The sequence below is a fragment of the Haliotis rubra genome, unplaced genomic scaffold (genome assembly GCF_003918875.1).
Source record: "Haliotis rubra isolate DU_JTF1 unplaced genomic scaffold, ASM391887v1 Scf703, whole genome shotgun sequence".
Taxonomy (NCBI): Eukaryota; Metazoa; Mollusca; class Gastropoda; order Lepetellida; family Haliotidae; genus Haliotis; species Haliotis rubra.
In genome coordinates, this window is record NW_025767417.1 from 328,332 (window position 1) to 340,927 (window position 12,596).

General features: G+C 45.0%; 1 protein-coding gene across 1 annotated transcript in view; it reads right to left on the minus strand.

Moving 5' to 3' along the window:
- LOC124258936 (abnormal spindle-like microcephaly-associated protein homolog) overlaps positions 1-12,596 on the minus strand; it is a 54,599-nt gene that overhangs the window by 24,016 nt on the left and 17,987 nt on the right. The window contains 9 exon segments of the mRNA XM_046692995.1: positions 328-4,062; positions 5,133-5,251; positions 5,254-5,326; positions 6,617-6,631; positions 6,662-6,862; positions 7,013-7,086; positions 7,404-7,599; positions 8,224-8,321; positions 8,684-8,801. Of these exon segments, the coding sequence (XP_046548951.1) occupies positions 328-4,062; positions 5,133-5,251; positions 5,254-5,326; positions 6,617-6,631; positions 6,662-6,862; positions 7,013-7,086; positions 7,404-7,599; positions 8,224-8,321; positions 8,684-8,801 (4,629 nt within the window).

Sequence of the window (12,596 nt, forward strand, 5' to 3'; positions counted from 1 at the left end):
GTGAGTCGACATTGCATAGTGCCACTGACAGTCCTATGTTAATGACCAGTTCCATCTTCACAAGATGCTATTAAATACTTTTAAAAAGGTGAATTGTTAAACAGGGGAGTCATAAAAAAGTTTTGTTTTTTTAAAAAGTGAAGATGATTAATTTTTCCCAAGTTCACTTAAGGCTGGATGAAATGGTCAGATATAAGATAACAAGTTCTATTTTATTGCAGTGTCAACCTATATCCTTTGAAAAATTTCCAGATATGTGTTTTGACTTGACAAATGTGTTTTGAATGTGAACATGGGAAAAAGGTAAAGCAAATAAGAGTCACTCACCTGAAGATGAACTCTAGCCTTGTAACCACGGTAACTTCTCTGAAGACACACTGCAGCACGATGCTTCTGTAGTGTCTGTCTGAACGTCCGTCTCACCATGTAGCCTCGCCAACTGCTCTGGATCAAGATGGCTGCTTGACTGGTCTGTCGGAAAGTCTTACGCTTAGAATGCATTCGGAATGTGGATTGAATAATTGTTGCTGCTTTGTGTTTCTTCAGTTCTAGCGTGTGCCTGTACCTCTTGTATGCTCTCTGGATCAGTATTGCTGACTTTTGTCTGTTCAGTTCTTTAGTGTGCCTATACATTCTGTACGCTCTCTGAATCACACCGACAGCATGTCTCCGTCGAGCCACCATCTGACGCAGGCCATTAAACAGTAGGAATGTCCGTGTGTTTCTCTGTATGACAGAAATAGCTTGCAGCTTGTGGCAGTAGGCACACCTCGCCAGGAACCCTCGGACAACTGCTTGGACAAGGACGACTCTCTGTCTGGTCAAACAGAACTGCTTCTTTACGACGAGCATCCTGAACACTGACTGTATGGTAGTAGCAGCGACATGTCTTCTCCCAACCTGTCTGTGCTTCCATCGTCTGTAGGCAGACTGGAGCGTGCATACTGACATCCTCATCTTCAAGAACTCCTCCCTCTGATTCTGTGCTTGGCATCTTCTTCGATACAGGGTTTGAATCGTACGAGCAGCTTCCTGTAAACGCTGATATCTCTTCCTGTGGAGGAATGCTCTGACATAAGCCTGGACTTGGATGATTTGATGGCGTGTGTGAAGGAAGTTCCGTCGAGTCCGATAGCTCCTGTATCCTTGTTGTATAGTGATTGCTGCTCCCACCACGATCAGGTACTGCCGACGCTGTTCCCGGGCGGATAAGGTCGCCCTCCACTTCTCCTGAATGACCTTTGCTGCTTCTCTCTGCAGGATAAATGCTGACCTCTCCTTGTAACAATTATATGCCCTCTGAATCTTCAGTGCTGCAGACTTCTGCTCCAAGTATCTCCTCCTTGCCAGGAACATTTTAACTGTTTTCTGAACGATGACAGAAGCAGATTTCTTTTGGACAAACCTCTGTCTCTCCAGTGTGGCTGCCTTGTTGTTTCTGTAGAGCTTCTGTAAGCTGATGGCTGTGGCCCGAAGTTGGCGATATTGCTTCTGCTGTTGGTGGGCACGGAAGGCAGACTGTATAACAGAAGCATTTCTCTGGTAGAGCGCCAACCGACATCTGACAATGTAGCCCCTCCAGACAGCCTGTATTGTCATAGCTGCTCCCTTCATGATCAGGAACCGTCTCCGAGATCTCTGACCATGTTTGATACTTCTGTACCACTGCTGAATGTGACAAACAGCTTGTTTCTGCTGCCTGTAAACATTCCTCTCCTTAATCATCCTCACACATGCTTGCAATTTAATTGCCGATTTCTTCATACATAGAAACCTTGATCTGATTAAATGTTTGCGAACGTAACTCTGAATAAGTACTGCAGATTGTTTCCTTTTAGCATCTCTTTTACAAACAGCAGCTCTGTAAGCAGCTTGTAAGGTGATCACTGCTTGTTTAATGTTCAGATACTTCTGTCGCTGCTGTCTGCCGGAACGCACAGCTCTGTACTGCTGTTGCACACAGACACACGCTGCCCTCATCGTTGTGAACCTCCTCCTCTCCACCAGCATCCTCCATCTGTTCTGCAGGACCACAGCAGCCCTGTCCATCCTGACATGCTGCTTCAGCTGCCTGTATCTCTTCACCTGCTGGTGCATTCTCACATGTTTCTGGATGGTCACTGCAGCATGTCTGGCCTGTGTGAACGCTCTGCGACAGATCCATCCCCTCACTGCCGCCTGCAGCTTCATCACATGGTTTCTATTGGTTACATAGACTCTCCTGTCTAGCTGACCGACTCTTACAGCTCTTAATCTCCGCTGAAGGACACACGTGGCTTGGATGATTTGTCTATATTTACATCTATCCTGATACATTCTAACAAACGACTGAATCTTTACAGCAGACATTTTTGTTTTCTGATACTGCTTGCGACATCTCTGTCCTCTGAACGCTGTCTGAAGGGTCACAACAGCAGATTTAGTACATACAAACTCTTGCCTGACACACTTGGTCTTCCTATTTGCCCTGTAAAGTCTTTGCAGGAAAACACAGGCATGTTTGAGGTTGTGGTACCTCTTCAAGGCAATCATCATTCTAACTTTGCTCTGAATCTTCACAGCAGACCTCCTCATGATAGAGAACTGCTTCTTGATGACATAGCTTCTCCAGCCACTCTGGATCGCCATAGCAGCACCAATCATCACTTGATACTTTGTTCTTGCCTCCCTAGCAGCTGTAGCAGCCCTGTAGTAGCTCTGAATAAGAACAGCTGCCTTCCTCTGTCGCATAAAGTCCATTCTCTGATGCCAGCCTCTCACATGGGCCTGAATGACAACTACGTTTCGCCTCCGTGAAACAAACTTTTGTCGATTCACCAACATCCGCCACCATGACTGAATTCTCACAGCAGCAGATGTCTGACGGGCTAGGTCAGACAAAAAGGCCTTCTTTTGTAGATAGCCTCGAGCGTAATGCTGTAGACAAGATATGGCTGCAATTTTCTTCTTGTACGCCATCTGAGCTTGCATCATACGCACATTCTTCTGAATGACCATCACCGCTTGTCTGATGGCGCTATATTGTCTCTCTGCTTGAAGTCTTCTCCAACATGTCTGAAGTCGCACAACAGCATCTCTCTTGGCCTGCATCTGGGACTGGATCTGTCGTTTGTTCAAGTGGAGCCTGGTGTGGTGTTGGAGGATGATAACAGCAGCCTTGGTATGAAGGAACTGTGCCCTGGCGGCCATCCTCCTGAAGGATGTCTGTAGAGTCAGCACAGCTGACTGTTTGCGCTGGTACTCCCTCCTTGCAATATGACATCTGTATGTAGCTTGGATGAGGGTAGCTGCTGTGTGTCGTCTCTCCATCTTCTTCTGCTGCAGTCCCCTCCACCAACGCTGTACTGTCACACAAGCAGCCGTCCATCTCAGCAGTGCCTCTCGCTCTTCACCAGCCATCTTGTGTAGTCGGTATGCACGCTGGAGAATTATCGCAGCTAGTCTCATTGCACGGAACTTCACCCGATACTTATGTCCACGGAAGTGTTTCTGAATGCAGATGGCAGCGTTTCTGTTTTGGGCGTACTTCATCCTCTGCTGATAGCCCCTGACACGCGACTGAAGCGTGGTTACTGCTGTCTTCTTCGTCAGAAAGTCTTGTCTTGCTGTGGCTGACAGTTTGTTGGCCCGGACTCTCTCCTGTAGTGAGACAGCAGTTTTCTTTAGTTCAAGATAATCCCTCCTCGTGTTCCTCATCCTCACAAATCCCTGCAGCAGGACCACAGATCTTCTTAGATCCACCAGCTTCTTGCGACAGCTGTATCCTCGCCAGGCTCTCTGGATCACGCCAACTGCAGCTGATGTGCGAGCCACACGGTTGTTGGCAGCTGCTCTGAATGCTCTCTGTACAGTAATGGCAGCAGATCTCTTGGCTAGGAACTCTTCTCGATGTTTCCGTGTTGCGATCAAGCTTCTGTAGGTGCTCTGAATGTTGCTTGCAGCTTGGTGTTGCTTAGCAACATGTCTCCTTGCTAGATGTCCTCTCACATGGGCTTGAAGGGTTATGGTTGATTTACGAAGACGCTGATATTGCCGTTTAGCAGCAAATCCCTGCATTGCGGCCTGAAAACACAGAACAATGACTGGTTACGGGTCAGTGTCTCCAGATAAATGTGACTCTATACACAGAGCATCCTTCAACAAAAGCACAAGACCCACTGCACAAGGTGATCTTACTGCTATGACTGTCTTAAGTTGAGTATGGAGTTATAGTCATCATATGCGAAGATCGCTTTGTGCAAGTGGGCCTTCATCCTCGAATATTTTCTAGGGTATATGTTACGATAAATCTCCACTATACCCTGGATGCATTTACGGACCTATGATTTTATTACCTCCCTTGGCTGGCTTTTTATCCAACAGGTGTCTACACTGGGAAGTTAAGCATACCAATCACAACTCACTTCGCTTCTCTTTTCTAACCAATTACACTTGGCAATACAATTGTTGCAGAAGTACTCTGAAAGAGGTAGAAGGAGTTCTTGCAAATATTTTTTTAAGGTTTTAGACCTGTCAATTTTTCTGTATGATATCTCCCCAAATCTGAGTTGCAATGCGAACAAACCTCCGCGGCTTGCGACCACTATCTTTGTTTACACTGGCAAGCTCGGTTGTAATGGCAGCTTATCTGATTGGCTACTGTGAGAATGCAGAGCCAGCAAAGGGAGGTAATAAAATTATCAGGCCGAGCCATAGATGCATCTAGGGTACTAGTGGAGATTTATCGTAATGTATACCCTGGAGATTATCGAGGATGGTGGGCCTTGGGAACACTTAGTCTGTGCTTGAAACATTGTACTTTGGGACATTTAGTATGTACTTGATACATTATACCCATATGTGGATTCAAATACAGTTAGTCAGGTGAAAACTTTGACCAATAGGTTTCCCAATCCCCACATACACAACCTGTGACTTGACTATTCTGATTACATGACTCTTGTAACATAGTTGCACTATTGCTGACTGTCATAAAACTGCTTCAGAACAAATTCGCCATCAACAATATTTTTCAGGAATTTTTAAAGAAAATATGAGTATGAATCATTTTTGGATAAATCACCATGTAGAGGTTGGTACAAATCGGAAGCGGTAACCACTGTTTAAGGTTTTACACTGGCCCATGTTCTGACCTGAATCTTGGTGACAGCGTCCCCCATGTTGGCGTTGTCTCGTGCCAGTCTCAGCAGACGTGCCTCTGACCTGGCCTTGTGACCCCTCCAAACAGCCTGTAGAACGATGGCTGCCCTCATCTGTTTCTCCTTTGTTTACGTTGGAGGAACTCTCTCACTCGAGTCTGGATGACTCGAGCTGCTTTGATCTCATGCTATAAAGGGAAGAGCAGGCATTAATCAGTTTGTCCTCAATGTGTAATACTTAATACATGCTGCCTTACAGACTACAGTAGTTTATGGCTTACAAAACAAAACAAATATGATTTGTGTGTGCTCAGATTCAGATTTCAGAAAGTCTGAGTGGAAAGGGGAGGGGAGAAAGAAACCACCAGAAATGGGCTTCACACATTGTACCCATGCGGGAATCGAACCTGGGTCTTCAGTGCTTTGGAACGCTTTAACCACTAGGCTACCCATTCAGAAAGTCCGGAGAGTCAGAAGTAATGCAGGTCTTAGACATGTATGGTTTCACAGAAACCCATAAGCACAGGTATGGTTCTGACAAAACAAGCAGTTGGAACCTTTAATCATCAGGATCATTCCATATCCATGGTATGCAACCAGGGAAAGAAACCTTTCTAAATTCCCACTAGACCACAGGACCAGTGAGTGGACAATAATTAGTGGTCCTGTCTGTACCATTATATAAGAGAGTTATGTGGAGTTCCTTGATCTATGTGTTGTCCTGGTAACTCTGCGGGTGTTATTTTATGACCTATTGCCCTAGACTTACATGTTGTGCCCGGAGTGCTGTATGGAGCTATTGCCCTAGACTTACATGTTGTGCTCGGAGGTGCTGGAGCTATTGGGACTTACAGGTGCTGTATGGAGCTATTGCCCCAGACTTACATGTTGTGCTCAGAGTGCTGTATGGAGCTATTGGCCTAGACTTACATGTTGTGCCCCGAGTGCTGTATGGAGCTATTGCCCTAGACTTACATGTTGTGCCCGGAGTGCTGTATGGAGCTATTGCCCTAGACTTATATGTTGTGCCCGGAGTGCTGTATGGAGCTATTGCCCAAGACTTACATGTTGTGCTCGGAGTGATGTATGGAGCTATTGCCCTAGACTTACATGTTGTGCCCCGAGTGCTGTATGGAGCTATTGCCCTAGACTTACATGTTGTGCCCGGAGTGCTGTATGGAGCTATTGCCCTAGACTTACATGTTGTGCTCGGAGGTGTTGTATGGAGCTATTGCCCCAGACTTACATGTTGTGCTCAGAGTGCTGTGCGGAGCTATTGGCCCAGACTTACATGTTGTGCCCTCAGAGTGCTGTATGGAGCTATTGCCCCAGACTTACATGTCAGAGTGTGTATGGAGTGCTGTATGGAGCTATTGGCCTAGACTTACATGTTGTGCCCGGAGTGCTGTATGGAGCTATTGGCCCAGACTTACATGTTGTGCCTGGAGTGCTGTATGGAGCTATTAGCCTAGACTTACATGTTGTGCTCGGAGTGCTGTATGGAGCTATTAGCCTAGACTTACTTGTTGTGCTCGGAGTGCTGTGCGGAGCTTGTAATGCCTCCAGGCTATCTGGATGACGCGTGCTGCTCGTGACTCCTGTCTGATGTCCAGTAGACGGCCACACAAATACGACACATAGGTGACCACCACCTTCTCATCGGGTATGGTGTTGGACATGTCAACAGACTTCAACATTAAGGGGATGCCACCGAGCTCGGACACCTGGAAAGTTTAAAATACAGTCTATATGTCATTTGATTTGACAACAAGAGCTCAGCTACAATTACACGAATAGATTATACACACAGGCACTGACAATCTGTTTGACAGGAAAGTGAAATATTACTGATTTGATATCAAACAAACTCCCACCTTCTCATACAAAGTCTTGAAGTTTTCTCTCTCGTTGACAAGCAGCTGCTCGTACAGCTCGGGGTCGTCTAGTCCTGTGTGGAGCACAAAACGTAAATGTCAGTCAAACCATCTAATACCTGTCACTCAAATACACATCTACTTCCAACACCTGCTGCAAAACAGTCTCTGATCTACATGACATACAGAGACTTTTTAAGACAGACATAACATTTGAGGCCAGCATAAATCCTGTATGCTACTGATCATTCTTGCAATTTTTGATGGGCTTCAAAAGCAGGAACACAGAAATACATTTATGGAACTTCTTTCAGTCTTGAATGCCCCTTCACCTTTTCTTGTTAACATGCCTTAAGTTCTAGAATCAAGTTTCATGCACAAAAGGCCTCACCTGTGCCATATTGGAAACTCCAATCTTGGCTAAGGTCAAGGTCACAAGCGGCCTCCTCCTTATCCTCGAGATCCTGTTGGCGACTCTGGGAGGTCTGGAAGTGGACTTGCGACAGCGGCAGCAGCCCAGGGTGGTAGTGGTGCAGCAGGCAGCACAGGGCACGCCCATCAGAAAATGACACCGTGAAGTTCTCCACCTGCATGTAGTGATTGTTTACAATGACTATATTCGGCGGACATGCCCTTACAAACATTACATGTCGTTGAGATCATCCAGAATGCTTTAATCAGACCTTTAATACTGATGTGATACCTCTCTGTCAAGATTTGTGAAACAGTCCATAAATGGTCACTGAGAGAACTTTGACGGCCAAATCAAAATGAAGGATGCTTGTGATTTGAGCTAGTTGTCAGCTTTGGACATGAGATCTGAGTCTGTTTCACTACATAAGACAGACATAACCACAGGTAAAAGAATGTGTTTTTCATAGAATGTTGAAAGATAAATATGATCGGAGTAAATGAAAACTATCCACAACCTCTGCTTGTAAGTGAGTGAGTGAGTTTAGTTTAACGCCGCACTCAGCAATATTCCAGCTATATGGCGGAGGTCTGTAAATAATCTAGTCTGGACAAGACAATCCAGTGATCAACAGCATGAGCATCGTTCTGTTGGGAACCGATGACATGTGTCAACCAAGCCAGCGAGCCTGACCACCTGATCCAGTAAGTCGCCTCTTACGACAAGCATGGGTTATTGAAGGTACATTCTAACCCGGACCTTCATGGGTCCCTGCTAGTATCTTTTCTTTATCACCGACCTTGACTCCGTAGTGCAGACACACAACTCGACACCACTTCAGCAGCATCTCCAGCCTCTCGTTGTCCTGGCTCATCAGACCCCCGCTGTCACGACGTGCTGCAAACAGAGGTGAACATCATCGTGGGTAAGTGGGTGAGCATCTCTGTGTGAACAGTTATATATAGGTTTATCAAGTTAATCATGTATCTGTGCCTATGTGAGACTACAGTCAAAGAAACTAACAACAGCTCATTGTAAAACGTATGGTATTTGATCTACTGACACATTGTGAAGGACAGCAACATTTTTAAAACTTTTTATTTCCCAATATCTGACTGACAGTGTTACGTATCCTGACGACACATAGTGTTCAAATAACAGCATATCACGCTGCTTTTAGAAAACAAATGAGGCAGTTTTTGTATCTCCTAAGACAAAGTTATACTTGCAGTCCTAAAACATGTCTTGGAGATACCTACCAAGGTTGTCTTCTTGTTTTATTTTGAGGAGTTTCTGCATGTTGACCTTGACCCTGAGTGACTGTTCGAGGAGGGATGTCTCCTCACGGAGTTGTTCCAAGTTGATCAGTACGTCAACCTGAGGGAGATGGAACTTGTTTATAAACAAAGGGACCATATTCACAAACACCGATAAAACACATATAAACACCGATAAAACACATATAAACATAGTTAACACACATATTATATATGCATAGGTAACACACATATATATAGGTAACACACATATGTACGTACACACACACACACACACATCCATGAACATTCATAAACATATAAAGTAACACATTCATACATACATAAGAGGTAACAACACTTTTCACACATAAACACACAGCAGCCATTCTAGGTAAACATAATGGTATCATAAGACTGTAACAAGTGGCATAACATGTCATATATAAGACTGCAACAACAGGCATGCCACTGCATGAAACACGATAACACATGATCCAGCCAACCAAACAGGAGGGTCAAGTGGCATAACATGATCATTATGATCTGTCAGCCATTGCAGAAACACGATACATGACAACCAAACTGAATGAAGTCAAACAGGCATGCATGCTCTAGGCAATTTGATTTTACAAAAAGACTGTTGTGATGTCTTTTTGGTCGCAGGGAGGTTAACTGTAATGGTTGCTGTGTTAACGTAGATACTGTCCTACTGAGGCTAAGGTCCTACTGAGGTTTTAGTGGTTGTACTGAAGATGTGATGGTTATATTTGGGTTGTGGGAACAAAAATGAGGTTGAGAGGCTGTATCGTAGGAAGGCTACTAAAAGGCTGTACTGAACTGAGGCTACTGAGAGGCTGTATCGAAGGAAGGCTACTAAAAGGCTGTACTGAACTGAGGCTACTGAGAGGCTGTATCGAAGGAAGGCTCCTCAAAGGCTGTACTGAACTGAGGCTACTGAGAGGCTGTATCGAAGGAAGGCTACTGACTGGCTGTACTGAACTGAGGGTTTACTGAACTGAGGCTACTGAGAGGCTGTATCGAAGGAAGGCTGTACTGAACAGAGGCTGTACTGAACTGAGGCTGTACTGAATTGAGGCTACTGAGAGGCTGTATCGAAGGAAGGCTCCTCAAAGGCTGTACTGAACTGAGGCTACTGAGAGGCTGTATCGAAGGAAGGCTACTGACAGGCTGTACTGAACTGAGGCTTTACTGAACTGAGGCTACTGAGAGGCTGTATCGAATGAAGGCTACTGACAGGCTGTACTGAACTGGGCTGTACTGAATTGAGGCTACTGAGAGGCTGTATCGAATGAAGGCTACTGAAAGGCTGTACTGAACTGAGGCTGTACTGAACTGAGGTTGTACTGAATTGAGGCTACTGAGAGGCTGTATCGAAGGAAGGCTACTGACTGGCTGTACTGAACTGAGGCTGTACTGAACTGAGGGTTTACTGAACTGAGGCTACTGAGAGGCTGTATCGAAGGAAGGCTGTACTGAACAGAGGCTGTACTGAACTGAGGCTGTACTGAATTGAGGCTACTGAGAGGCTGTATCGAAGGAAGGCTACTGAAAGGCTGTACTCAACTGAGGCTGTACTGAACTGAGGTTGTACTGAATTGAGGCTACTGAGAGGCTGTATCGAAGGAAGGCTACTGACTGGCTGTACTGAACTGAGGGTTTACTGAACTGAGGCTACTGAGAGGCTGTATCGAAGGAAGGCTGTACTGAACAGAGGCTGTACTGAACTGAGGCTGTACTGAATTGAGGCTACTGAGAGGCTGTATCGAAGGAAGGCTCCTCAAAGGCTGTACTGAACTGAGGCTACTGAGAGGCTGTATCGAAGGAAGGCTACTGACAGGCTGTACTGAACTGAGGCTACTGAGAGGTTGTATCGAATGAAGGCTACTGAAAGGCTGTACTGAACTGAGGCTGTACTGAATTGAGGCTACTGAGAGGCTGTATCGAATGAAGGCTACTGAAAGGCTGTACTGAAGTGAGGCTGTACTGAACTGAGGTTGTACTGAATTGAGGCTACTGAGAGGCTGTATCGAAGGAAGGCTACTGAAAGGCTGTACTGAAATGAGGCTGTACTGAACTGAGGCTACTGAGAGAGTGTACTGATTTGAGGCTACTGAGAGGCTGTACTGAACTGAGGCTCATGACAGGCTTACCAAAGAAAACTTTCCCACTGTGCAGAGAAACGCAGAAAAGTCCACATTAATCGTGGAAATAGCAACATAAACATAATACCTCGCTACTGAAATGGTAAAAATGGCAACTTTAAATCGCTAAAACTGGATAAAAAACCGAAGAGCCTGCAACTTCGATTTTGAGCATGCACACATGGAAGAGGAAGTCTCGACCGCATGTTCAACGCGTGAGTGCTTACATTCCCTTTTTAAAGTATTTCTGTTGTGTTATTTGGCATTTATCATCATACTTGTGTGCACACTTGTTTAGTTTACTTTCCATTCGTATGAAATGATTGACAGCAATTATTTCCACATATTCAATACTTTTTCTATGCGAGGCAATTCAAGGTTGTTCAGAAATTTGAAAGAAGCGCGGATGGTAATGGGCATGCACAGTAGAGGTCAAAGTTCGCTGATACAAAAATGTTGCAGTTTCATAGTCTTTCGTTGCCGTTTTCACTGTTTCAGCAGCGAGGTAATATGTTTATGTTGCTATTTCCACGATTAATGTGGGCTTTTCTGCACAGTGGGAAAGTTTTCTTTGGTAGGCCTGACTGAGAGGCTGTACTGAATTGAGGCTACTGAGAAGGTGTACTGAATTCAGGGTACTGAGAGGGTGTACAGAATTGAGGGTACTGAGAGGGTGTACTGAATCGAGGCTACTGAGAGGGTGTACTGAGTCGAGGCTACTGAGAGGGTGTACTGAATCGAGGCTACTGAGAGGGTGTACTGAATCAAGGCTACTGAGAGGGTGTACTAAATCGAGGCTACTGAGAGGGTGTACTGAATTGAGGCTACTGAGAGGGTGTACTGAACTGAGGCTACTGAGAGGGTGTACTGAATTGAGGCTACTGAGAGGGTGTACTGAATTGGGGCTACTGAGAGGGTGTACTGAATTGAGGCTACTGAGAGGGTGTACTGAATTGGGGCTACTGAGAGGGTGTACTGATTTGAGGCTACTGAGAGGCTGTACTGAATTGAGGCTACTGAGAGGGTTTACTGAATTGAGGCTACTGAGAGGGTGTACTGAATTGAGGCTACTGAGAGGCTGTACTGAATTGAGGCTACTGAGAGGGTGTACTGAATTGAGGCTAGCCCATCCCGCAGTTTGTGCATGGATATTCCAACCAGGGCCCACTTGCACAGAGCAATCTTAGTTACAATCAATCTAAGGTCCCTACAATCAACTTTACAATCGCCATACAATTCCCCTAATCCACTTGCACAAAGCCGATCTTAGAGCGATTGTAAGACGGCATATATTTAAGATCCCGATCTTAGCTAAGATCGAACTCTTCAACGGTGGAGGTACGAATTTCTTAAACTCGACTCCCGTCTACAGTTGTCTGAAAGTTAGCATAGCATGCTGCGCAAATAAAAAGTGATACTGGTCCCAGCACACAATACATACCTCCCTCAATCGCACCTTGCAGAATTTTCATAAAAAGTCCCAGAAATCTTAGAAGGAACCGATTCGTGGGGCGATAGCATATATTTTCTACATTCTAACTGTCTTGATTTATGAACTGAGAATGTGATATTGCAACCACAGAAATACCTACCCATGTTTTATGAAAATACTGAAATCTGAAAAAAATACATGAATAAATTTGAATCTAGATTTAGTGACTTAATTATGGAACATAAAATAACAAATATAAACAGTATTTCCTTATGATATAACACCTAGATGTATGATTTGCCAATGGTTGTCAATGAGA